Source organism: Dermacentor silvarum, chromosome 3 (genome assembly GCF_013339745.2).
Source record: "Dermacentor silvarum isolate Dsil-2018 chromosome 3, BIME_Dsil_1.4, whole genome shotgun sequence".
Taxonomy (NCBI): domain Eukaryota; kingdom Metazoa; phylum Arthropoda; class Arachnida; order Ixodida; family Ixodidae; genus Dermacentor; species Dermacentor silvarum.
In genome coordinates this window covers 210,996,524-211,023,831 of record NC_051156.1, presented here as the reverse complement: position 1 = coordinate 211,023,831, position 27,308 = coordinate 210,996,524, and the positions used below count along the sequence as shown (strand labels likewise).

Here is a 27,308-nt window from a genome sequence, read left to right as displayed (position 1 = left end):
GGCTGTGGGCCTCGGAGAGCGCACTTCGAGAGCGCCGGCTGAACTGCTCTGAAGGTGAGGTTCTGTCGTCCGTTAAGAAGCGAATGTTAACACCCGTGTCGCAAATGCTACGGGAAAGTCCGTATTCTACAAAACGTCTCCTACGTGCGCGTTCCCGGAGGCCGAAATGACAAAACTTTTCGTTCATATAAAGGCTGTTAGTCATTGGCCGGCCGCTTCCGCTAATGATATGTCCAACGTCGCGATTGGCTGACGTTTGCTCTTAGGAAGAGTTCTTAAGCGTAAGAACGTTTTTGTGAATACGGAGTCACACTCTGTGTTTATTCCCTCAGTTTTTTTTAACCGCGTGTGTGAACACAGCTGACATCGCGACTGTGTAGTCGGCCTTCAATTGCGTTAGCACAGGTTGAGAGCTCTCGAAAAGGCAGCAACCTCACCTCCTCTCTCATCTGGGCCTGTGTTCGCAAAAAGGGTTCTAACGCTAAGACTGTTCGCAAGAAAATGCGACAGCCAGTCGGGATGTTTGGCAATAAGTCAATGCGGCGGGCCAATGACAAACAGATCTTATGAAACGAAATATTTGCAAGTTCGGCCCCAAAGATTTGCAACGCCACTGAATTTCACGGCGCAGCGCGACGCAGCTATGGGAATCACAAAACACTAATTTTTCTACTGGCTTCGTTTGTTTCAAGGAAAGTTGTCATGTGGCACGACTCACAAATGATCTGCATTTGGTCTGTCACCCAAAGGTGACGTTCTCATGCAGCATACTTTACTCATGATTGATTGTATTGCGCTTAGTATTACACTGACGGAAGAACTAAAGAGCGAACATAAAAGAACAAAAAGTGGACGTGGACACCCTAACAGTGCTCATCACTGTACGTCCACGTTTTGTTCTTTTATGTTTGTTCTTTAGTTCTTCCGTCATTGTAATAGTAAGCGCAATACAATTATGAATGTCCGCCAACTGGCCCCGTTCATTGCTTACTAAATGCTTTACTTTACAAGAGCTTGTGAAGACACATCAGAGTGTAAACATCTGGGGTCGCGTTCACAATGCTGCTCGTTCGCAAAGGCTCTTTGCCATTGGTCAGCCGCTACTAGTGTGTCCAGCATCAGTATTGGCTGAAATTTTCTCTTAAGAACAATTCTATCTCAAGAACAAATGCCAGCAATTGTGATCATGGACATATTATTGTAAAGAGCCTTTGCATTTCTCCCCAAAGTTCGGGAATTAATATCTAGAAACTGGTGTCATCCCGAGAATTCGTTCCAAGTGGATCCGCCTTGCGAACTCCACGGCTACAATTTGTAAATTGCAATATGGGCCATCAGGTAATCAGTTAAAAACTTAATTAGTGAATTTCTGTTAATTATTCGATTATGCATTTCAATTTTTTGTTGCAAGTAATGTCCGCCTCTTCGAGTAGACCAGCTCATTAACTAGAATTGGGCTATCTGCCACAAGCAACCTTAAATAAATTTTGAAAGTGTTCGCTGAAACGCCCTGTATAAAGGTTACATAGCATGTACGACTTCATATAGGATGTTCGACTTACAGGCATGTTGCCTTACACTTTTGTATATCAATTGTTATTCTCTCTCTCTCCCCCCGTATGTAATGCCCAAGCTGGGCCTTTAGGGTAAATAAATGACAAAAAAAAGTGCAGTCACGGACAAATGCAACCAAAACAAGACATTATAAAGCAGAACACCTTTCACAAGTACTAACTCGAGCGCGCGATTTCACACCGCTACTTATGCGGTTGCCAAAGATGGTATAAGCTCCACAATAGGCGTAGAAACCATAATCGTGATAATATTACATATATTGCTGAAAAAGAAAGAACGCACCCTAGCTAGCCCTAGCTTGTTCGAATTTCAATTGTCCATGACTGTACGTACAAAAGTAGCAGCTTTCAGAAATGACCTCCGCGGAGTTTCTAAATTCCGCGATCACCCGTCGCGCACGTCTGCGTCAAAATGAGCGACGATTCTTGGCGGACGTTCTCGATTCGTGTGCTCCACAGACAGGAAGACTTTCAACATAATCTCGAAACATAATTTGTGCTATCACTCTCAACGATGGCTTTCACAGAGTCATAGCTTTCTTTTTCTTTTCTTATCCGCTATGGAATCACTTCCGTCGGCGAAGCTCAATGAAACGCACATCCGTGTCTGCCAAGTTAGCTGTCCGCATCTGTCGGCTGTCGTGCGGAGAAGTTCGCACAGACTCGGTGCAAATGGACAAAGTGAAGCTTGATTGATTGGATTAGACTCGGAGGAGAACTTCGCACTCCGTATGCCATTATCAATTCAGTGAAAACCCAAGCGTTGTCCATGCACCCTCTGACGATGTAGTTAAGGGGAGTTTTATCAGGGACAAATATCTTTCGTTGCTTGTTTCAGCATTGCCGACGTTCATGCCTTGAGGATGATGAAATACCGCATGATGGTCAACACGGTTGCCTTGAAACGTCCCCGCCGAAATTGCTTCGGATCGAAATGACCATGGGTTCAGCACAGTTCCAAAAGACGACCCGGTCGACAACGGTGAGCTTGATGGCATTTTGTTTTCAGTTTCTTTTCTTAGCGGAAACAAGGACTTGTACAGCCAATTCCACGACTCCCTTCTCAGACCACTATATGTATTTCTCTGTTCACCAAGCTGCTCCCGATTCTATTTTATTGCGATTAAGCATGGTGGCCAAGCAGTAATGCTCACGTGCGGTAATTTGTGCCAGTTGGTAGATACTTTTTTTTTTTGTCTTATCACTGTTTCCGTCCTTCTTGGTCTTGCTTTTTTTCCAGTCTGTGTGGATATCTTCCATCTTGAAACTTTGGGCAAGAGCGCAAACAGACGACCACAAGAAGGGAGACACGTACACACAAGCGCTGTGTGTACGTGGTCGTACGTTGGTCGTCCGTTGGAAACGTACGTTGGTCGTCTGTTTGCGCTGTTGCCCAAAGTTTCAAGATGTACCAACTCGCCCAAAAAGAAGTATTGATCTTCCATCTATCGAAGCGAAACAATCAATTTCGTTATGTATTACCAATCCAGCGTCAATACATTCATGTTTTCTTTTGGAAGCGGAATAACTTGGGAATCCGTATTTAGGGCCTTCTTCCTAAAATATACTAGCAATTTCCATGTTGTTTTGTGTGTAATGAAATCATGACAATGTTTTTACCAAACGCTCTGCTTTCATCAACGATCTTTGTTTCTTGCTTTTTAATCATGAGGATGCTCACGCTCACCCATTTCGTTATCCTGCTGAAGCAGTGAAATCGGCGCATCGAGGAACAATCCTCAAGCGAACCTTTGAAATGCGGTTGCAATCCAGCGATTGACTCTCATTAAGCCCGTTGAGCGAGGTAGTAGAGCAGAACCCTTTTGATACGCTTTCCGTCGAACAAATGGAGTAAAACTTCGTAGCTACATGAGCCAGGTAGGTTTGTGTGGCGGCGTGTGTGACGTTGTGTAAACGTGCAGTTTTGCTTACAGGGATTAATTGTGTAACTGAAGGTGCGTGTATCGGTTTGTGTATGGGGGTCGGTCTGCATTCCAAAGGACCTTTCGTCCCTCACTTACGAGTTACGACATAAGCTGAGGGGCAGCAACCGCTGTAAGAAAAGTGCAGAGAAACTGTTTTCTCAGAGAATATAACACGAAAAGCTCCTTGCTTGAACACACATGCACTTTGTCACAGCCATTCTACACCTTTTTCATGCCTCGATCCACAGAAAATCTTACAGTATCATGTGATGACTAGGCTAATTTATGAAAATTTATGCGGAGAAACTTTTGTTTTGCCTTCTCGAAAACCGTAAAATGAGGCGCCTGAATTCACCGCTGTCCTTATTTATCACCGCTATCCTTATCTCGGCTGGTATGATGTAACGATTCTACTCTAATGGCTATTCCTTTTCGCGTTCCGTCAGGGGTCCGAGCACTGCTCCACCCACATTACCACCGGGGATCGGCCAGTCGTGAACGGTGGGTGATAAAAGAGGAAGAGAATCTACTGAAAGAAATCCTTGCAATAACACTGGCCTTGTTTGCCATCACGTATACCACGGCTTCTTTCTTTTGTTTATTTTTTCTCGAAAGTTTTACTATATATATCTACACCCGTGAGCAATAGTATATACGTACCATAGGCTTTCCGAAAAAAGAACTGAACTTCTCTGTAATTCAGACGCACAGACTGTAATTTACGAGCGTACTGGAATGTTCGCTATGTCAAGTTTAGACTGCCGTCCTCAGTCTCTAGAAAAATTCATAGGCCGAGAAAAAAAATCGGCTTTATCGCGGGATCCCAGGTTCGTACACTTTTGCTGAGGGGAGTACATGTAATAGTTTGTCATGTTCATTGTAGTCCAGCATGGATCGATGGTGTAGAATATAGATCTAGTGAAGGTAGTCACACGGGCAGCTTTAACAGGTAGTGGCGCCTTCTACTTCCACTGTTACAGGTGCCTACGAAGACCGTGCGCAAGAACACGGTACTCGTGGTCATCGGGACTGTCGGCGTGGCGTCCCTTTTCTTCTTCTACTCGCGCCAGGACGAATCCTTCTGGCTAAAGCCTGTCGTCGTCGCCAAAGAACTCGTGCGAATGGGACAGCCCGGGTACTCAATTTACACCAGCGGCTGCAAGATACCCACCTTCGATCCGTTCCACTGGACCGTGGCCAGTTTGTACCGCAAGCAGACTTTGTACACGTGCCCCGGAAAGCCCAGCTTCATACGCCTCGCGGCTAACGTGCCTTCTATCGATGCCAGGGTTCTCTGGGAGCACTACAAGTACAAGCCTCGCGACGTGCTATGCACGTACCAGAAAATAACTCGCGACGAGAACCGGACAGAACCGGATTCGGCAGTAGTTTACCACCCCAGTGCCAGGCTCGTCTTCGGAATTCCGCTGTCCAGTGAATTCGTGTTCGTGACGTGTTCCGGTTACGGCATGAAGTTTCACGAAGAATTCCTAATGGTTCCTGTTCTGAAGGAACAAGTGGAGCAGCGCTGCAAGCTCGCCGAGGACGCTGTGAGCCCGCAGTTGAACCGCACGAAAGAACGTCTGAATGTTGTGATTGTCGGCCTCGACTCCGTCTCTCGGCTCAACTCAGCTTCGTCATTTGAAAAGGACTCGAGCTTTCCTGCTGGAACAAATGGAAGCCGTCGAATTATACGGGTACAACAAGGTGGGCGACAATTCGTTTCCTAATCAAGTCCCTTTGCTGACCGGAAAGTCGGGCGAAGAAGCCATGGCACTGTGTCCCGAGAAGTTTTTCGACAATCTAGAGTTCATCTGGGATAAATACTGCCACCCTCGGCTACCGAACACTCTTTCTTGAGGAAAGTCCGAAATACGGACTCTTTAATTACCTCCTCAAAGGGTTCAAAGACATACCGACCGACTACTACTGCCGTCCCATGATTTTTGCGATCGACAACTCCAAGTTCAAGAAGTTTATTGGGGGAGGCAAAGGCTGCGTAGGCTCGACCGTCCAGACGGACAAGTACCTCGACTACACCACGTCTCTCGTCGCCTTTCTCGGAAACCGCAGTTACTTCACTTACACGTGGATATCCGACGTGACGCACGACAACTTCAATTCCGCTGGATTCGCGGACGAGCCTTTTCTTCGGGCCTTCCAGCGGCTCAACGCCAGTGGCGTCATGGACAAGTCTGTGGTGGTGTTCCTCAGCGACCACGGCATGCGCTATGGGCCCATCCGGCAGACACTCATCGGCAAGTACGAAGACCGAATGCCTTTCGTGTTCCTGATGCTGCCGCGAGAGTTCCGCAGCAAGTATCCCGAGGCCGTCAATAACCTCAGGATAAACCAGCGACGCCTCACTACTCATTACGACCTGCACGCCACCCTTCTGGAACTCGCCGACTTCCCCAACGATCTCCCGTCTTTCAAGACCAAACACGGTATAAGTTTGCTTAGAGAACTGCCCGAGAACCGGACTTGCAGGGATGCCTTCATCGCTCCTCACTGGTGCTGCTGCCACGACAGTGGACAGTTTCCCGTGACCGACCCACTGTCCAGGAAAATGGCCAACTTTGTCCTGCAGACCGTCAACGGCTGGCTTGAGGACGGTGCGCCAGGAAAGTGCGTGCGTCTCCAGCTCCGGAGCGTCGTGGACGTGTACGAGGTTACGGTGGACGCTAACAGTGACACGCGTTACTTCTGGGTAACGCTCAAGTGTTTGCCGGGTGAGGGTCTCCTCGAAGCTACCGTGGCCGTGAATGGTACAGGAGCCCTCGCTGCGGAACGCGTGAGTCGTCTAAACTGGCACGGTGGCCAGTCGTCGTGCGTCAAGAACCACCAACTCGAACTTTACTGCTTTTGCAAGCACCAATAGCGCGTGCAGTGTGCAGTTGTTCACGAGACACCAATGTTTGCCGGTGATTACGCGGTCGTGCATTCGCAACTTCTCGACATTCGTTTATATGTATTGGTAAGTCAAGTTGGGCCTTAGGATAACATTGTACAGAGTGGCAGGATATCGAGCTTTCTTTGCATGTCAAGTAAGACTCGTTTATTCAGTTGCGTTTAAAGTTAAACATTCGTGCAATGAGAACCTGTAGAAGCGTATCGTGTCACGGTAATTATTTTTCGAAGACCTAGTCAAGACCGGTATTTAATTACATTTTGTCCTAATCAAAGGGACAAAATATTATTTAGCTGCCCAGCGCCTGGGCTCGTATTCACAGAGCAGTTCGTAAGGTTAGGATGATCCGTAATAGCAAGTGCCAGTCACTCGTGTTAGCGAACATATTATCAACGAAAGCAGATGGCCAATGTCAGATAGCTCTTACTAGCGAAGAGATTAGTGAATTGGGCCTCAGCTTGATCCTTGCGCATTATTCTTCTAACTGCAGCCATGCAGGGACACGTATGCTGTCGTGAAGTACTTGATTTTATTAAGCGTTTTTCACATTAGAGCTTATTCTATTGTGCATGAACCTTTTTTCAGCAGCTGCATTTGTTCTTTAACACTGGTTTGTATGCAAGCGCAGGTATTCGAGCAAAATTATTGTCACCTGTTTTCATGACATGACCGGATTCCAGATTACTACGCAGTGCGACCAAATATGGCTAGCTTTGCATGAATTTATTGGAGCAGCAGACTATAATGGCTAAAAGTTCATACACTTATTATTAAGTACTCACTTACGCTTTTGGAAGTAGCGAACAGCTGCGAGCTGCTGGGCCTAACGCCACGAAGCTTATGTTGAACGATGCAACCTAGCTCGTTCGACGTTTAGCACTGTGCGTTCTGTGATATATCCCGCCCAAAAATAATCGTCCGTCAAGAGAAACAAATGCTGAAAAAGAAGCTTTATAGGCCGGTCATGCCTCGCAAAGGCTAAGTATGTTAAAGTGAAAGGAAAACAGCATGCCCATTAACACGGGATTGCAGGCCAAGGTAACGCTGGATACCTCTATTATTCCAGCTTATTGAGTGTTGCGCCTATAGCTTGGACATTTCCGTTATGCTGTGTTTTCGTCTCTTAGGGCATGGCCAGGAGGTGGTGTACGTGTCATGCTTCGAGACGAGACTAGATTTCTTACTCAGTCAGGGTAACTTGTGGTTCTGCAGAGGATGCCGAAATGTTCTTTCCTGTCATGATGCGAGTAATCTAAAATAGAGAACGGCTTTATTGTGCGAGGTGTTGTGAGATGTGGACGATACGACTGCGACGTTTTATGGACTCCACAGTGTTTAGAGACGTTTTCAATGACTGTATATTGCTGCGCTGCAAGCGATGTGTTATTTATTGGATGATGTATTGGCTGATGCTTACGCTGATGCACTGAATTATTGGCTGTGCTGGGGTTTAGGTGCTGACGTTGTTTTATCTGGTCACTGGATACATTATTTTGCCTATCACCTCGCAAACAAGGTAGACGTTCACAGGAATATGTAGGCTTGAAGTAATCAACAGCGGTAGAACAAGAGATGTCTTTGGAGCCAACTTTCCGACAAGGGGACTTACCATGATGAAAACGGGTGTCTTTGTCTAAACGTGGGTGACAGAGGCATTTCGATCTTGTTAAACCGCTGTTGACACCCATATAGTTCTTCAGCAAGCGTTGTAAACATTTTCTTTGTTTATTTGCATGGGTCCGTCACCACTTTTCTACTGCGAACGATATGACGAATAGACATAAGAACAATGTGGTCCAAAACGAAAAGACTGGCATGCTTCTATGTTTCAGTTTTTTTTCTTTTTTAATTTTTATTTCTTCATTTTCTACGTGAGAAGGCCGCGGAATTCGCCATGTGATATCGTTCCCGTGAGTTTGTTCTCACAAATATCCTACAATGTCGCCAATGTAATGAGCACGAAGCTGCCTCACGCGCCCTGCGCTTTACCATTTGCCTTCTCGTAGCCTAATGGTACATTTCATAACGATCATGCCGAGCCCAAACCTGTTAACCGTTTTTGCATGCTCTGCAACTACGCTACCCGAGTTCGTTGATGATAGCACGCTATGTAAAGCAACATTACCGCTCATTGTCACTTTCAAAAAGACTCTCACGGCAGAGGATTTTCACCCATCTGCTGCTGCCAAGGCTTTTATGCGAAACAGTCACCGTGCGAAGCAGAAACAGCACGCATGGTGATTTTTACATGCTCGTTTTTACACTTTGTGTACGTTGTGGAGCCTTTTATTTACGTTACAAGAACCCGTCAACTTCCGCAGCGTTAGGTATTGCGGTAAGCTCAGGGCCCTTTACATGTGCGCGATAACTAAGTGTACACATTCATCCCTGCGAAAGGCGTGAATACTATTTGCAGGGTGGTGCCGTCCGGAAAGCATCAGTAGTTAGCAATTAACATCTACCGCTGGACTGCTGTCTTATCTAAACCGAGACAGTGGCAAATGCAGGGTTTGTTTTGACGGTGGGCTATTATAATTAGTCGTGTCGCTTCGCCTCTGCGGCGTCGCGATGATAATAAGTACTAATGAAAGAATGAATGAAGGAATCATAAGAATGTTAATTTATTCTAACCTCTTCTATCTTCGCGAAATTTCAGGTGGACGATGGAGGACCAACAAATTAATTTAAATTAAAACCAATAACGCGCATTTCCGACAGAACGCAAATTGGCATTGTAACATTCATGCAATGGCCCCTGTGGTTCGGAAGCATATGACGCTCTTTTTTGTAGCCTTGCCTGCGGTAATGAGTGATGTAGCATCAAGGTCAAGGGTGAAGCTTCCTCAACTTGCATGCAATACTACTTCAAATACAGTGGTTACTCAATTAAAAAAAAAAAGAAAAACCGCTTTGCAAAATACCAGGCCCTGGTTTATCAGACCTTCATGTGCACGGATTTACTTGTCGAGTGGGGACTAAATCGCATGAAATGACGTGTTTGTTGTTATGCACTGCGTGTATCGCGTCCTGTAAATCAATATACGAAGAAAAGGACTGAGTGATACAACCTGATACTCTTTCACATCATTTGTGTGACTCCTGTTATATCTGCTTGGGACTCCAACTCAAATTCAAATTTTGAAAGCTAGCTTGCAAGACCAATCTGTTTTCTGTCTGTGTGGGTTGTGATTTGAAAGAATCAGATAAAGCTGAAGGAAAAAAAAAACACTGCGAGAATTTGGTGCTCCGTGTTTTCTTTTGTCGTGATGTTCCGCGTCTAACACATACAGGACATGCGATATAAAATTATTTATCGGTTTTGCTCGTTCGCTTCTATGAAAGAGGAATGGGAAAAAAAAGGAGATAGAATCAGACAAGGGGTCCTTTAAATGTGCATATAGGATTCATTTTCACTACCCTTAAAGATTACGCAGAAATCGCTTCATTTAAACGTGCTGCTGGCACCTTCATATGCAGCTGCAAAGGTGGTCTCGATTACAATGTGCGTTTGTAACTGATTTGTATCGTCGACAGATGATCGACAAGGTCACCAACTGTCCCATTTCTAGCTTTGTTTTGATGCGAGCCTTAACATCTCGTTTGAACATTGATCGGGTCTAGCCCACAAATCCTTCCTGTCGCATGTCGAAGGAATTTCAATCCACGTCGACCTTGTACCTGAGGAACCTTTTACTGCGACGGGTGAGAAAGGCCCCCCAAATGTGACAACACGTGAACAAACTGGCATGAGCATCACTGGTTGGCCCCTATTGTGTTTCTTTATTTCACTTCGCTTTATTTCCTTAAAGACGCCGCTCGGGTTATTACTTAAAGGGTAGTTAGCATGTGCTACATACGCAAAAGCAGGTGATTTCGGTGAAATATAAGTCGGAATAGTTTCCAATAATTCTGAATGACATGTGATGGCGGCAAATTGCAGCACACTAGTTAGTTAATTAACTTGTCAATTAGTTATTAGAACGCTAAGTGACTGATTGATTCAATTTCATGTGCCGAAGCTTCACAAAGGGGCTATGAAAGGGACGCCGCAGAGCAAGGTTCAAGGTCATATTTTCTAGCACTTGGTGTTCTCCAACGTGGGCTTAAATTTATAATAGCATACGAACGTTCAATGGAATTCCACTCCAACCGGAATGTTTCCCCAGCGGTAGGAAATCGAACCTGCGACCTTGTTCGCAGCAACAGAACGCCATGTGGCTTTTCCTTATTGTATACAAAAGAAAAGTAACATTTATAGTACTTCTGAATGGCTCCGTTCTGAAGCGCTTCCTTTCCACCGATGCAACCCTCCTCTCCTTCCCCACAACCAAGTTTGTACTTGTACACGTATACAACACACGTTCTATATGTCTATTGTGCGAAGCAAGTGGGAAGATAGAGTGCGTCTAAACGCTCCCGAATGGCTTCCACACGGTCCGTCTTTGGAACACGACACGGAAGGCGAGAGCTAATCTCAAGAAAAGTACCCCCACTCCCCTCCCCATACCCCATAAAAAAAGAAGTATAGCACTATAGGTTTCCGCGCAATTTCCGCTGAAGGCAAAGCGTTGAAGTTTACTTCTGGCATTATTTCCAGTAAGTGGTAGGCGATTTCGGGTAATGGTTCCCGTGGCGAACAATTCTTCTGAAAGGCTCAAAACAATATAAATCAAGGGGGCGTTTTCCTTTTGGCTCTTACAGATTATGAAAAGAAAAATAAGAAAGGAACAAAGAACGAATGAAGAATAAAAACAAAATAAAGGCGAAGAACAAAATTCTAAGACCAAAGAGACTTATGCCGAGAGAGCGCATCATAGTTTATGGCTGTGGGCACGGTGTACTATTTCTTGAAGAGGAATTGTTATTATTATTATTATTATTATTATTATTATTATTATTATTATTATTATTATTATTATTAATCATGTAAACATATACAAACATCAAGAAGAGAGAGAAGCGGGCTAATAATACACCTTTAGTCCCGCTTTTAGAACAAGCGCAATATACGCTGCTTGCGCCGTTTGGACATAGCTTAATGAGCTCCGAAAGCGCTTTTGCATATTCTCTGAAGCTGTGATCAAAGCTTCGTGTCGTCCACCCAGTCACCGTCTACGATATCTCCCAAAACAGAGGTCTTCTAAGCCGCGCCCGCGTCATACACTTCCATTGTAAACAAGGAGGCAACGGAGGCAGTTAAGGCAAGCAATGGACGCGTCACGACGTGATCAAACATGGCAGCGCCCATGGGATCGCCGCGAAAAGGGTCAATATAGAAGCGCACCCGATCGCAGTACGAAGGCCACGGACGGAGCGTCTGCTCCGACGCTCTGACCTCCGTGCGAGGTTTCCTGCGCTCGCCGCTAGGTGTCGCATGAATTGCTGGACACCAAGGGGCTTTACTGGAGTCGCGAATAAGCTGCCGCACCGCTACAACCAACGCTCTGGCAGCAACAGCAACCGACGCGGCCAACCGGTAGCCGGACTCGACCACAGCGCCCTTAGTTCTCGCGACCACCGCGCGGGCCACATGCTTGCGCTGGCCAATATGTGGAGCTGTGAAATTGAGTTGGTTCTAGTAACGTTGGTTTGTACAGACGTTGCACGTTCAGGGCGAGCCTCATAGGAGTTGACGATTTGGAAAAATGCTGCTGCGCATGCACGAACATGGCCGTCATGAGCGCCCTTCACATGGTTAGGTGCATGGAAGAAGGAAAAGTCACGGCCGCTCGAATATAGGAGGGAGCATTACGTCACACAGCCTGGTAAGCGAACCCTCCGTGTAGCCAGCAGTGGTGGTCCAAAACGTGACCTCTTGCGTCGAGATCACGGAGAATCGAGATTTGCCGAGACGTTTGGTTACCGGTAGTTTTTATTTGGTGAGCGCATGGCCGGCACCTGCTCACATGGAGGAAGGAAAAAGATTCTTCCCCTTGTTTTTTCCCCCTTGGTTTTGTTTTTGTTTATTTGAAGAGTTTCAAATTGTTTCGAATGGGTATTAAAAAAAGATCAACCCGGAGTACTAAACCCTACCGCGCGCTCTGATGTATCCTCCGTGCTCTGATGTATCCTCACTCGGCTTCAATTGCGTTGCAGTATGCTCCCTCCTATCTTTTATTGCGATAGCAATTATATGGACACTTGAACGGGATTTCTGCGGTCGGCGTCGCCGTCGCCATCGCCGCGAGGTTCCGTATAGATTCCAAGGGCGATAAAATCGTCGCCGCGCGCCGTATGCGCGAGCGAAAGCGCGCGGGGGACGCGTGCTATCACGGAGGGCGAACGCACGGCGGAAAGCAAACGCGACCGTCGCGCGAAAGGTCGTGGGGGTATGGGAGGGAAGGAGGTGGAGCGGCGCTGTGCTCCGGCACCAAAGGCGTATCTTTCCACTCAATCTCCCACGCGAAAGCAAGAAACGGGAAGATGGGGGGAGGGGGGGGGGTGCAGCTTCTCCTCTGTCAACATCTCCGCTGCCCTTTGCCCGGCGGTGGCGGTCGCCCGCACCGTCTCTTATCTCCGCACGGCTCTGACCTTTGTATGCGCTGTGCATTCGCCGCTCAGTTTTCGTTGAAGCGATAGACCGCGCGAACCTGCGCTTGCTGCCAGCGTTTTGACAGTCGTTGGCTGCGGTCATTCAGTGTGATCTATTCATGTTTGTTTGTGTGCGCTGACACCACGATTGTTGATCCAGTTTGTAAGCCAATGTGTCCAAGTTTATGCAGCCGATAAAACTACTATCCCTACTCCGAATAGCTCTCTACTAATTTGCTATCGCAATCGATGCTTCGCCTTTCGGGCGAAACTGCGACATTTTTTCCTTCCTCCATGGTTAGATCCGATAAGCAGACGAACAACCAACGCAGGCCTAGCGCGCCTTGAGACGCCGTTTCGTGGTTGTTGTGATCGCGCTATTTTCGGGATAAGGCGACCAAGGTGTGTGGCGTATGGGTGCCCAAATTGCTTCACTGTTAAATGGAGTGCGAGTTTATTTAGGTTTCCGTCCAAGAAGAGCTATGCGGAGAGGAAAGCAGCACCGATAAGCGACGGCCGGAGATGCCATGACAGCACACAACCTGCGCGACCTCGCTCCTCGCGGAGCCGGTTCTCGTCGCGCTACTTGCATCTACTGAAGGGGCATTTGCTAGCGCCACGAGGTTATTTCGGCCTGCAAGCTTCGAGACGCCCTTAAATGCAACCTGCCGGAAAGGTAGAAAGCTCAAAATGGAAGAGGATGGACAGAACTTGAGAAAGCTCGGTGGTGTCACTCGGTTTGTCTTTTTTGCGCTCTTCACCCGACCAGACGATAAGAACCAGCTCGCCCAGGCGTCGATGTTGATGCACTTGCTCGCAGTGCGGTACTGCCAAAATCTAAAGTGTAAGGAGCACTTGGTAAGCTTACGCCAATACTACATACGTAGAGGTTCCAAAAGCTACACATGGTTTCCCGAATGGGCTACCGCCGCATATATTCTTTTTTTTATAGTCGTGGTCAAGGCGGTCACTTCTGTCACCGATTACGGCATCGAAATCTCTCCAACAATTTGTCGCTGACGTGTAATTATAATAGACATTATCAAGTGATGTCGAAAGTGCGCCTCATATGAGAATCGGCACCCAGCACTACACCACTGAAGTGATCGAAGCACACGATCCGAGGGCAGTTGGTTTCGCAGACAGGCAGCGCTCAGCGACCATCGGGCAAGACAGTTCGCCTGGTTTTGCCACTATCTGCTTTCTAAAATTGTCACTGCTCGCCAGGCTCTCGAGGCTCGGCACTTCCCTGAAGGCCAAGTGAAGCTCGGCACTTCAGTTCCGAGCCTCGAGAGCCTGGCGAGCAGTGACAATTTTAGAAAGCAGACACTTGCATACGCGATCAGTTTCAAGGATGCGCTTCGAGACGTCGGAAGTCCATGTCATCTACGAAAAAAGGGAACGCAGTGACACGCCGTCTTCAATTATTTTTGTCGCAATGAAGAGCACACGCGGCTGCCGAGGCAGAGGTCAGGCATAAGCCCGGAAACGAAAATCAACTTTCTAACCACATAGTCTCGCGCGCACAGCGCTGGAGCTTCGTTTGTTGTACGACAGGTGGCGCTAACTAATTTGTAATTCGTCAATTCGAGTTCACTTTTGACGAAGGCAGTCGTGAATACAGCATGCACGATCTCTTTGTTGCATTTCTTCAGTCGCGCTGTCCGCACACCTTGCCACAGATTGCCACCCCGCGTAAATATATAAATGACATTCCTGAATAAAATAAATCACGCCCCGCCTAAGTATAAATGACTATCGTGCATATCCAACATGGCGTGTTTGCTTGTTGCACGCTACACTGGCGTTCTTGCATTTCGGCCCCATCGAAATGCGGCCGTCGTTGCCGGGATCAAGAAAATTAGATTAGTTGCTTCTTTTGCACTACAAGGAGTGGTACGGCATAGTTATTCAAGCGCAATAGATTAGAACGTTAAATAAAAAGACGCCATAAAGCTACCGCTCAATAAAGCACGACCGAAAGAATACTTCAAAACACAGTCCCGCGAACGTATACGCAGCGTCGCATATGGACTGTTAAAACTACCGACCTCCTCTCAAAATTAATGCACCAGTCATTTCCACTGGTACTCGAAAACCAGACACAGCTGCCTAACGGGTCTACAAATAATCAACTGTAGCGGTGGCGTTCCGATAGCCTGATGACGTCGTAGGGAATAGGCGCTGACTCGTTAGCTTGTCGTTTCGTGCTGCCTTGAACGTCCCGTTAACGTAAGCTAGAGCCACAACGCCGTAAAAGCTTAACGCTTATGCTTTCGGGATCGATGTCGACAAATTAGCACTTTGCTTACCGATGCCGATCCAGAAGAAGTCCTTGGCGCCAACAAAGTGCACGATACAAACCTTCATTGGCGCCGTCACATGCTTACCGATCGGGAGCTTCACCGCGCACAAATTTTTAGACGCGCTTCCATGGGAAAGGAATGAAGACTTATTTCGTCCTTCGCCGCTCGATTGGTGCACTGATGCGCTCAGCATATCCTGTTGATTTTAAATGGTTTTATTTCCATGGCGTAAATACACGCTGTCAACACATCAGAAACACGCCCGCACAAGCGGATCCTTACGGAGACACTTTGCGGATAATCCTTGAAGCATTTTTCTCACTGGCCACTCCGGCGGCATTACTGTCTGTGTGCATTGCGAATTGCTAGCCACCCTAGCGGAGTTACGCCTTTGGAGTGGGGTTGCCAACTCTCGAGTGGACGAAGACGGGCGGGGGGGGGGGGGGGGGGTGAATGAGGAAGGGGAGGGTGGCTGGATGGAGCCGGGAATATTTTTTTTTTTTTGTCCTTCCGAGTAGCGATTTACAATAAATGTGCAGTGCAGTTGCCTGACGAGCACAGCTACCAATACGGATAGAGATAGTGGGAACGGTTATGGCCTACAACAGGTAGAACCAAGACAAAAACGAAATAGCCTTTTGTTTATGACAGTGCAACAGAACAAAAAATAAATAATAATGTGCAAACGGGCTGTCAGGCATTATAGAAAGGGAATCTTGTCTATTTACTATATATTGTTATCCACACACAAAAAAAAAGGGGGGGGGGGGGGGGAATGCTGAGACATTTGGTCGTCCCGATTGGGTCAAGTCGGGGCACGGGACATTTACTCAAAAGTCGTGACTGTCTCGCTAAATGCGGAACGGTTGGCAACCCGACTTTGGAGGTAGATTTCCTGAAGAACCTGAAATTACATTCTTTCGAAACCGCAACGTCCAGGTAGCTATCAAAAAGGTTTGCTGATTAATCGTGTAATTACTGATTTTACGGCTCATGGAAAATCAAAACAGAAAAATAGTGAACAGAAGAATTAACAGAAACTAATGTGTCGTAACGTTTAAGGACATGCGTCCTTAAACTGGCTACGAATTACAGCAGCGTTCCAGTTACGTTTCCCAAGAGCGTCCGTGTGGTTATTCAGCACGATGTCAACTGCAACGAAAACGCATTTTGTAGCAGATTTTCACGACGGATTTCTTGAAAGTGCGGCTAGATTTAGAATTTCTGCTAAGCAGACATGGCTTCACTACAGCTCGGGTTCAATGTCGCAATTACAACACGTCCCCTTAAGAGAATATTCATTAAAAAAGTTATTTAGTAAATCTTTTTAAGTAGCTACCCGAATACTACAATTTGTCTTGCAATTATATCCGTCTTTTAAGATAATCTACCTGAACAGGCCGAGGAATCTGTCCCAACTAGAAAGAAAAAAGGAACGGTTTATACAACGTGGTTACGCTGCTTCTGCATTTTTGGAACAAAACGCTTTTGAATTGCCTGCCGAAGCTTTGTCGAGTCACAAGCTGAGGCCATTTTTGCGAGATTCAGATAAAATCATTTTGTAACCTCATTCGCTGCAGCGTTCTGTATGAAACTTGACCTTGTCAAATTCGTAGGCGAGAAAAAAAAATAGCACATAGGTCAAGCGCCGAAGCCAAGCGGCTTACAAAAACGTGAAGTCGTGCGTTGCGACGGCCCGCAACTGCAGTGCAAGTAGAGCGACTGGTGCCTTCAACTGACCGCTTGCTCAAGCTAAGTGGTTCGTTATGAGAAAAGGAAAGGTTGACGCTATCTTCTGCAGCCCTTGAGGGAGCACGGCTGTATTTAGTTTCTCTCCCTCCTCCCTTCTCTTTCTCTAGACTTTCTCTAACACCCCCCCCCCCCCCCCCCCCCAGAACAAGTTGTTGTTTTCTCGGAACTTCTTCCCTAAAACTTGCTTCTTTATACCTCACCTACCGCTTTTGCGGTATGTCGGACGACGCGAGGTACAAAGGGAAGTGTTTTCAGCGTACGGCGCGCAGTGCATTGTTCTTCCCTTTAATTCGCCCCAGTCTTTTCCTTTTCGTTCGGCATTGCTGTTCAGTGCAGCGACGCGTCTCGGTTTGGCGGGGAGCCGCCCTCCCTACGACGAAAGCAGGCACGTGGCAGTGAACACAGTAGTCGCTAGTCAAGCATAACAAGTAAGTATGGCATTATGCCTCAGGACGTCGCGGTAGGCAAGTCACGCGAGGTGGCGAACTAACTCCCACCTCTCACGGTTTTGAACGACAGACGCTTAGTTAAAGCAGTACGCTACAACTCAGCCCACGGGCAACGCGCCCTGTCAAGATGCCCGCACCTGGTTGGGTGACAAAGTGGCAGGAGAAATTACCCGTAGCTCAGAAAGAAGGCCAGCGGGACACGCTGACGGGCGCGGTCACTAACCGTGACAGTCCACCTCTATGTAAAGCACGTAGTCGTACCCTCCTCTTTGTTCGGGCGTCGTCCCCCTCGTCTGGCTGCTTCCTTTTTTTTTCGCTTTTCTCTCTCTTCTCGCAGTTACTTGCACCCTTCCCTTTTCCCTGAACGCTCCCGACAACTATTCGAACAGTAAGGTCAAAGAATGGGGTATCTATGCGATAGGCAGAGCGGCGGAGCTACCAGAAAGAAAACATCACGACAGCTTTCGGCAACGCGGTCCTTTTACGGTCGTGCTTCTTCAAAGAATGTGGAATCCAGCGATCGAACAGAGGCCGAGCAAACAGGGAGTGTGGAAGCGAAGAGCGAAGAATCCTTTCCACTGCGATGTGCCTCCGTGGTTCCACAGGTCTCAATTATGGCTTCGCGTTGGCGATTGGTTGCGGTGAACGGTTGCTCTGCCACGCGCTAGCCTGCTCGCAAAGCTTTGCAACGCTCCGGATTTCGCTGTGGGGAGAGACACGACACCTCACGAGTCTCGTAGGGGGATGAATATTCAACGAGGACCTCATAGCAACAGATGTCGCGTGATCTTTGCAGCAAGCCGCTAGGTGAAGGGAAGATAACGAGAGATCCGTGGAGTACACAGCCAGGTCGAGAAAACAGAGCGAAGAAACCTTCCAAGCCGGAACCGTTGTCTGACAACACTGCCGCTGCCGTTCGCGCTTATGGGATGAGAGAGAGAGCATTGCACTCTGGCCGAAAGCCTCAGCTCCGGGGTCAGGTTTTTCGCGAATGTCAGCGCCGTTATCTAATCAGTCCCCGCAACATCCTTCCAAGCTCGCGTGGCGGCGTATAGCGTCACTTTCACTTGTTCCCGCCCCCCACCGTCGTAACCGACAGCATCCACCGTTTATCTTAGGTCTTTTTTTACATCTCTGTTTGTCAAGGAGGAAGATAGTCACGTGATGTTCCGTCAACAGAAGATGTTACCGGCCTTGAACCGACCATGCGGAGAGAGGTGCCGTGCAAAGCGTCATCGTTGACGGGTGGCCTCCTTCTCCTCGTTGTACATCGGGCATTTATCCAACATGGTAACGCCGCTCGCTTGCCAGATTCTCTAGCGGTGCCTCCACACCTGTCTGCCTCGACTACAAAAAAAGGTATAGCTGGGAGGAAAGCCGCAACGAATTGAACGACCGCGGATGCTTCGTCGAAGGACGGCGACTCGCTGTCGGACTCAATCGACAATGGCGCGGCCGCCGCCGAAGGTGGGGGGCGTCATGGGCTTCGTCGGTACCAAGCACGTGCTGGCCGTGCTGGTCGCCTGCTTCGCGACCCACGTCTGGATTCAGGGGTCGTCGGCCGTCGACGGTGTAGACCCGGACATCTCCAGAAACGTGGTAAGTCATCAGCTGCTATACCATCGTGCATGGCTATTGAAAGCTCATTGTGTCTCTTTGTGTTTCGTGTGTTGTTCTTTCATTTCCGACATGATTTGTATAGTTTATGGTAACCTCGGAAGTTAAATTGTGCCGCAGTACATTGGCAGTGATTTAAAATTATGATCCTCACATGCTTTGACACTGAATAACAGCAAGGCCTCGGCTGCTGAATTTTGATGGGCGTGGTTCGCGCGAAGCGGATGCTTTTGAGGATGCAATCATTCGCTGGAAGCATGCTGGAAACAGTGATAGGTGAGCGCGATAGCGATTACACACCGCCATTGGTGGGAGGCATACGACAAGTGCGGTCGTAGCTGTGAGAAAGTGTTATTTTGTTTATCAAGCCGATGTTCCTGCGACTCATGTTTTCCGAAGTGTTAAATTATTTCTGCAATAAAAGCTGCGCGCTTTCGTGGCTTACAGTCCAACAGATTTAGTTAAGTTCTCTAAAGCGAAACGACGCTTTCACACGCGATACGCTATTCAGCGTGTCGCCGTATCCACGTATAAGCTTTTTGATTTCCGAAGCATGTCGACTCTCGAAGACCTGAGTGAGTTGGAACAAAGGATTATAGCTTGCATGCGTGCTGAGAATTTCGCGCGCGTACAACAGCAAGCATATGTGCCGCCATGCATTGAGGGAGGCGAGCGCCGCTCGTTAACCGTGGACTCTTATTACTTCGAAATACGTTTAAGAATAAACTTGCTTAAATATTGCTTAAAATCGCAGTTCTTATTAGGCGGAATAGCCTAATAAGAACTGCGATTTTAAGCAATAAATATGCAGTACTTAATAAAAGCAGAATTACGTACAGTACTACATCCGAAGTATCAAGGCTTCACCGCCAGTTCGTGCCAATGTCAGGTTTTTAAGACTTTGCCAATTTAAAATTATAATTCCTACTTACATTGCGAACAGCGTGCTCGTTTCTATCACTATAAATCATGGTCATTTGATTTCCATGCACGTCTCACAACACATTCTGGCCAGTTGTCAGTGCCTTTAAAGCAACGCAGGCTTTACTTAACTTTATGAAATCGACCGGCCACACTGATTGGCTGTGGGCCTGATGAGCAGCCTCACGTGTTCGCATCCGTCTCCTTTCCTTCTTTTCCAACCCCCATTCCCCCTGCGTAGCGTCTATAAACGCTGCTGCGCAGGGTAGCAGACCGGACGTGCGTCTGGTTGACCTCCCCACCTTTCCTCTCTCACTCTTCCTCCTCTTTCACGCTGAGGAGCCGAAAGAATCGGCACACCTACCATGATTCTAGGGGCGGATTCAGAAATCAAATCTTTTTTTTTTATGTTAGCAAGTGTTTGCCACTGTCCTGAAACGTTCGTGTATCACGTCCGTTCGTATGAAGCGTTCTGACGCATGAACGGCACTGTTGATCCAGACTTGATTTTGCTAATCGGGCTTTTCAAGGTCTATACCTTATGATAGGAGCAAACGAGGTGAGGAGAGAGCCAGCAAAGGATTTCGCCAATTGCTGCTGTTGTGCACAAGCAACTAAACTTGAACAAATAGTTAAATGCGGACGGAACGCGACACTTGTTGTTGCGAACAGACTCGCATACACAGACAAGCTGCTGGCAGCTCCAACGGCGTTATCGCGTGTGACACGTTTTTGGCCTTCGTCAGGCCACTTTAACCTACCCAGTTTGTGGCACGTGGAGGCATGGTGTGAGCCAAGTCGAGCTTGTTTGCTTGCGCAGGCGCGCTCTTGTTCGGCTCCTATAGGATATCGTGTAGTGGTAGAACTTGCGCTGGCGCGCGCGACCTTCCGCAGAGATTCCGCTTCTTGAGCAATCGCGAAGAGCCACTCAAACGTCACTGGTAAGCGGATGGAATGCTCGCAGCTTAACTAACAATCTCACCGGATCCTAGCAGCAAGCGCCGTCGCTTGACATAATACTAAAGTAAAACAAATTACGTTCCTGGCAAGAAAATTTTGACGATGACAGGAGGGAATAGAGGCAGGGCGAGCGCTAGTTAATTACACGTTTGGCAGCACTAGTTGGTTTATGTTGGCAAGAACGTTGCAAATAAGTGGCATGGTAACACACATTGTTATATTACTTGCATGTATGTCTAAGACTTCGTGTAACAGCTTGCAAAATTAAATACTTTTTTTTCCCCTCTCGTTGCTAGTGTTATATGTCTTGTTGTCCATAGTCTTGTTAACATACAAATTTCCATCCATTATCAAAAGACTGTATTTGATTATCATTATTTTATCATTTGATATGACATTATCAGATTCTGTATTTGGAGACATTATTAGATGCAGCTCATGAGTTGTAAGTGTACTTCGAATGCACTCCTCCCTAATGCTCTTCTGCGAATCTGTCTCAGGGCCTGGGACTCGATCCCGTGACAGATTGGCCTCGATAAATGCAATTGTCTGTTGCTTCCAGAGGCTAGGCTTGAAATGTTGGCAATGCTAAGGCAAGGAGAGGGAAGAAATGGGAGGAGGTTGGGGCGGGGGAAGGGCGGGGGGGGGGGGGGGTATGTGGCGATGACGGTATTCCTTTACGCGAATTACGCCCACTTCGGGCCTCAACGAAAATGCATCCTCCAGAAATTTAAATTTAACATTCCATTCAGAAGAGTGTTTGGAGGCTTATGCGGGGTTTTCTTCCCATGTCCTCTTGAAACAGAATCGAATCTCAACAAAAGGGAGACAAAAAAAAGTAAGAAATGCTAGATGTGTGAGGAAAGAAAACTGTTGAGTGATATAACGGAAACGCGTAATTGGGTAATCAAGCAGGAAATCAAGTAGAAAGAGAAAAATAAATGTAAAACAGAATAAATCTAGAACATAAAAGGCGGAGCCCTCGCTTGGAACACAATTCTGCGCGGACTCCATTGAAAGCGCAAGAGCTCACATAACGCGGCTTGAAGCGAAGAACACAGCTCCGTCCAGCTGCTGAGAACAATAGACAAAATCACGTTAGCTCCAAGGAGCTTGTTCTTGTGCTTTATCGCTTTTAGAAATAAACCAAATTACGCGCGGACATTGTGACTAAAACGAAACAGAAGCAAAAGTATTCGGCTAAATTAAAGGCCAGATGGGCAGGCACTCGATCGATTTCAACGAAACCTCTAGCGTTTATGAATTTTTCAGCGACTGTTTTCGGTGTACTTTAAGGCGCAGTACTTTCATTGCGTACCGCAGTGCCGTCTTTTGGAAAACCTAACTTACAAGAATTTGCTCTGCGAGAATGAGGTTATGTCACTTATAAGGAATGTGACAACCAGAATAACGAAAGAAACGACGAGCTGCCACCACTAGAAGGGGACAAAACATCCGGAGGTTCCTCACGCAGCCTTCATTTTTCCTTGGCACGTTTTCAATTTGTTTTTGGTTTTTGTAAAGAGAGCGCCACGCCGTCCGCTTGTCTGTTTCCGTCTTCCGCCTTGCGTATGCAATCGTCGGGAGGAAACGGCTGCGGAAGTACTCTTTCTGTATTACACCCGCAGAAACGTGCAGTATAATCGCGAGACCTTTGCGAAACCAAGCGAGGTTGAAAATCCAGTTGGCAGCATTCCACCCACAACGAGGAAATACCTCTCGCTTGGAAGCACGTCCTGCACAGAATGGAGAGCTCGCAATATGCAGCGGCTGAAACTTTAAATATTCATATGCGAGTATACCTTTCAAAACTGTGCCCTTTATATACGCTCAAGTTCTCTCGCGAGAAGTCATTTTGTGGCAACTCTGAAAATACTCTTTTTTTTTTTTTTTTTTTTTTACTGGTCTGTTTGCACGCTGCTGAGATGTTCATAGTGTGGTAAAGGTGGGTCTTAGCTAGCAAACTGATTGCAAGAACTCTGTACGACGTAGTTTGTTCGTTCCTTTTTTTTTCTCGCTCAAAAAGGTTTACGGAACTTTAGCAGAATGTGGAAAAGGGGAGCTGCAGGGAAAGACGGCATTTCCTGCTGCACTGCTATATCAGTAATAGTGGCTTGTTAGGTCGCGCTGGCAAAATATTGCGTACCTTGGCGTGAGCACTCCTGCGAAAAATGTGTACATACCAAAAGTTCTGCGAAAAGCCGACATATTCCGTACCTTACGCGCCCAGTCTAACATTTAAAAGTTCCCTGTGATGCTCGCATTGTCAAAAGTTTGAGCTGTATAACTCAATTCCAGTCTTCATGCCTGCGCTGCAAAGTTCGCTTTCTTCGCGACCCTCTTGGTCCATATGCTTTCGCTCCTGTATTTTTTTTCCCCGACAATAATGTTCACTGTGATACTTATGGAAATCTCAGCTCGGAGCAACCGCTGCTTTCTAGAGGAATGCTACGGACGCTCGAAAGGATCGTGCAAGAAAAGTACCGGTACGCGGCGTTTTTAGAGAGTCGATGCCCGCACGGATGACCGCGATCGTTGTTTTGAGGCAAAATTGCAGTTCTCAAGGTGCAGCGTTTCTTTGTTAGTCTCTACGGTAGCGACAACTGGTATAAAGCAGTCGTTCACACGGGACTGCGTCTCGTGGTCAGTCGCAGATCATCGCCGACAAGGGCTATCCGGTGGAGGAGTACGAGGTGGAGACGAGCGACGGCTACGTGCTCTCGTTGCAGCGGATGCCTCGGGGCAACAAGCGTCGCTCCAACAAGCTTCCCCGAGGCGGAGCCAAGAAGGTCGTCTTCCTGCTCCACTACCTGCTGGGCTCCTCCGCTGACTGGGTCATCAACTACCCGGAGCAGAGCCTACGTACGTCCTCGTTATACGCTCGTTATTAGACGCACGAACTTTCATATGCAAACCTGAGGCCGAATTCTCAAAGCTTCTCTCTCTTTTTTTTTTTTCGCACAAACGTTTTGTGAATGGCCGGTCGTCTACGATATCATGTCTGCTTTCACTTCTTATAAGAACCATTTCAGCGTACGAAGCCGCTGGAAATAGTCCCCGAAATGCTTAACTGACAAGTTTTTTCCAAACTCGCCGGGTATCTGGCGCTGAACACGTGCAAGTAGCATCGTTGCGGCTTGACCAAGCGTCTTGTCTGAGCATTTGACTGAGCCTTGTGAAGACTTCGCTGGCCGCTGCGCGCGTAACGGCTACTATCTCAATCCGATCCACTGGGATTTATGCAAACATTCTGTAAGTATGAAATTATAAGAGCGTATGGCAGCCCTTTCCAATTTTAAAGCTTCCAAGCCCACTAGGAATTCTACAGGAGTCCCTATATACGTATCCCAAGGCCTTTGGTCAAAGGTAAGGTCCGTAATCTCATGTATACGTACAAGCCATGTATTCATACGCAAGATACGCGTGGCGGCCTTTGAGCTCCTGACAACGGCGACGTATCCTGTTTCTCGATAATAAGGTTTGAAGACTACAGCACGAAAGCGGATGTGGGCTAAGCAGAGTGAAACGGACACAAACGCTGAACCCTTCTTCGTCGACGACCGATTGTGTGCTGTATCGTTCATGTCGCAGATCACCAACTTGTTCAATTATTTTGTGGCTAAGAATAAAAGAAAGTATATATTTACTTTTTTTTTTGCTGGCCACATCGACATAGCGACAACGGGACGCGGGACACCGCCATTACAGTGTATGCTCCTTATGACCGCGTCCTTGTCATGGCGGACAACCATGCATACAAGTGTGATCGCGTGCCGTCCTATATTGTGGTCTTGCACTAGCGACCACTGTCGCGTGACTGAGGAACAGGATACATGTAAATCGACCAAAACGGCAACACTACAAAAGCCCGCTGTAAGGTTCTCTGAAGCTCCGATACCAGTATGAACGATATGTGCCTGAGAGAGAGAAAAAAGAGAGAGAGAGAGAGATAAGAAAGCTTAAAAAGGTGAGAAAGGCGGATAGGTTGGTCGGAGGAGCGTGTCTCTGGCCTGCTATCAGAGTCCGGTTAAGTGGAAGGGGTCGACAAACAGAGGATATGTATGAGGACGAGCAACGGTGATGAAATAATACAATGAGCTCACCACCTGCTGTTCGATGAAGTACGCGCGCGCGCTCTCTGAAAAGTGCAGCCTGTATCACCACAGTGGTGGCGGATATAGTGGTTTGAAATATTTAGGAAGCATCTGTTTTGAGGAGAAGCTACGGCCGGCATCCGATTCACCAGGGCTGCACAAACAAGAAATTTTTCATCTTTCCTGTGTTTACGAGAACGTGACTTTCAGACACTCCTGTGTAATGGGGTGCTAATACTCATTCCCAGAAAGGAACTAGTGAAGATTTCCGTGTGCAAATATTCGGCGGTGAACAGACTCGCACATTAAAGCGCGTGAGTGGTTTCTCACCACTATGTGTCAGATAGCGTCGCGCGTGCTGAAAGAACGAGGAAGCTTCACTCCGCGTGTCCGTGTAGCTATACCACGCATCGGCCGAGTACGGCTGAGGCCCGTTGCGAATGCCGTGCTCATCTGCGATTCCCGGGCCATAGAATTGCTGATGCGAACCCCCCTTATTACCGCCCACACGAATGCCTGGTAGCTGCGTGCCGCGGATTCGTGCACGCAGGACGCGCGACGACGAGAATCGTGATAGCCGTGGCCAAGGGGCGCTTCGCTGCGCATCGCTAGAACGGTGCAGCATTGCGTATGTTGGAGATGGCGACGCCTAATCGCGTGACGCATTCGCAAAGCCGTTCCTTTGTAGAAAACGCATTGCTTGATTTGACGGCTGCCGCTAGATATCGCGATTTACCTGTGCAAAAGTGCCAGTCAATGGAAAGCCCTTTTTCGCTTTTGTTTCCTTGCACACACTTACAGACCGTCCGTTCTTGTCACGCGTTGTAGCCTACAGTATTGTTTCTTAGTTATCTTCTGCAGTACTGTGAGCTGTCCCTCTTAACATGTTGCGGAGTTATGCGTTTATTTAGAGAAGTTGTGTAGGAATCTACAGCTTTTCACCTTAACGAATACCTACAGTTAATACAAGTTTTGGTAATACTTTATGGGCTCTTACGTTTATGGGGAACCTTGCTCGGTTGCGAAGGATGCTGTAGTTGAGAACTCAGTGTTAATTTAGAGCCCCTGGAGTTCATCAATGTGCTCTCAAACTTGAAAACATGACTGCCTTGACATTCGAATCGAACCTAGCACTGGTGCTCAACAGCAGAATGTCACAGCCATGTACTGAGCTAATCGCGATGGGTCTAACTCCTATTCTGCCCTGCCGCCATGATTAGGAAGTTTAGGGTATCTGAAGCAGCAACAGCAGCTTTTATTTCAGCTTCCTCGGTTTTCTCTAGAAGAAAACACAAGATGAACGAACGAGTAATCAATCAATCAATCAATCAATCGATCAATCAATCAATCAATCAATCAATCAATCAATCAATGTGGGAAAGGCTAGCTTTGGCTGTTTTATTCACGATTAGTTGACTCCAACTCTAGCTTACACAGTACTGCACAGTATTATTTAGAGATAGCTCGAAGGAAACTCGTTTATGCAGTCACGACCGGCAACTTTTCGTGAGCGTATCAGGGAGAGAGAGATTCGAGCTTGGGGCGAACACGGCAGTAAACGTGTGACTGATGTGGTCAATGGCAGGCGGAAAAAAAAAAAAAGCCACGCAGCCTTCGATAATGTCACGCCGCAAGCGAAAGTGAGTGGACATGAGAAATGACTACCTGCTAAAGGCACCAACTTTAAGCCTGAAGCAGTAAGGCGTAGAGGAACAGCGATAGAGAGAGAGAGAGAGAGAGAGATACTTACGCCCGACTAATGCGCAACTCACATATTTATTGCACAGACCGCCCCGAAAGCGCTTGCAGCATACTTATAAGGGTCCACACAAGCTTGCCTAATTGCATACACTTCTATGCGCACTGAAGGCGTGAAGGTATACTACGTGGCTGTCCAGGGTTCGGTAAAAGAGCTCGTTAGTATTGAAATGTTCCTAGCTGCTTAAATTTTGCTCGAACGTGCGCAGCATAATATTCCATTAAAGGATGTCTTCCTTCCGCTTCAACATCGGCCACGTTTCCACCTTAATGGCAGGAAATAGTGAGGATAAATAAGATTGAACTGAAATTAGGTGTTTTAGGTAACCGCAGGATAGTCATTAACAATTAAACGCCGAGATACTAAGTCACGGGAAATCATAAGAAAATAAAAACAAACATGGAACATGAGGTGCTTTCCTCAGTGTACACACAATATTGCACTATGCTGTTCCTTTGTTGCTGTTGTTGAGGTGCACCGAGGCAGCCCTAAACACGCAACCTCAACAA

The 27,308-nt window shown here is 47.2% G+C and overlaps 1 protein-coding gene and 1 pseudogene across 2 annotated transcripts in view; both read left to right on the top strand.

The window, feature by feature from the left end:
• The window catches only part of LOC119446608 (uncharacterized), a 10,833-nt pseudogene extending 1,186 nt beyond the window's left edge, over window positions 1-9,647 (top strand).
• The window catches only part of LOC119446607 (gastric triacylglycerol lipase), a 61,061-nt gene that overhangs the window by 22,443 nt on the left and 11,310 nt on the right, over window positions 1-27,308 (top strand). The window contains exons 2-3 of one of the 2 annotated variants that reach the window (XM_037711083.2): window positions 18,595-19,047; window positions 23,595-23,808. In XM_037711083.2, coding sequence (XP_037567011.1) covers window positions 18,850-19,047; window positions 23,595-23,808 — 412 coding nt within the window. In that variant the 5' untranslated portion in view covers window positions 18,595-18,849. The remainder of the gene's footprint in view (window positions 1-18,594; window positions 19,048-23,594; window positions 23,809-27,308) is intronic. The other variant, XM_049664243.1, reaches the window with a different exon arrangement.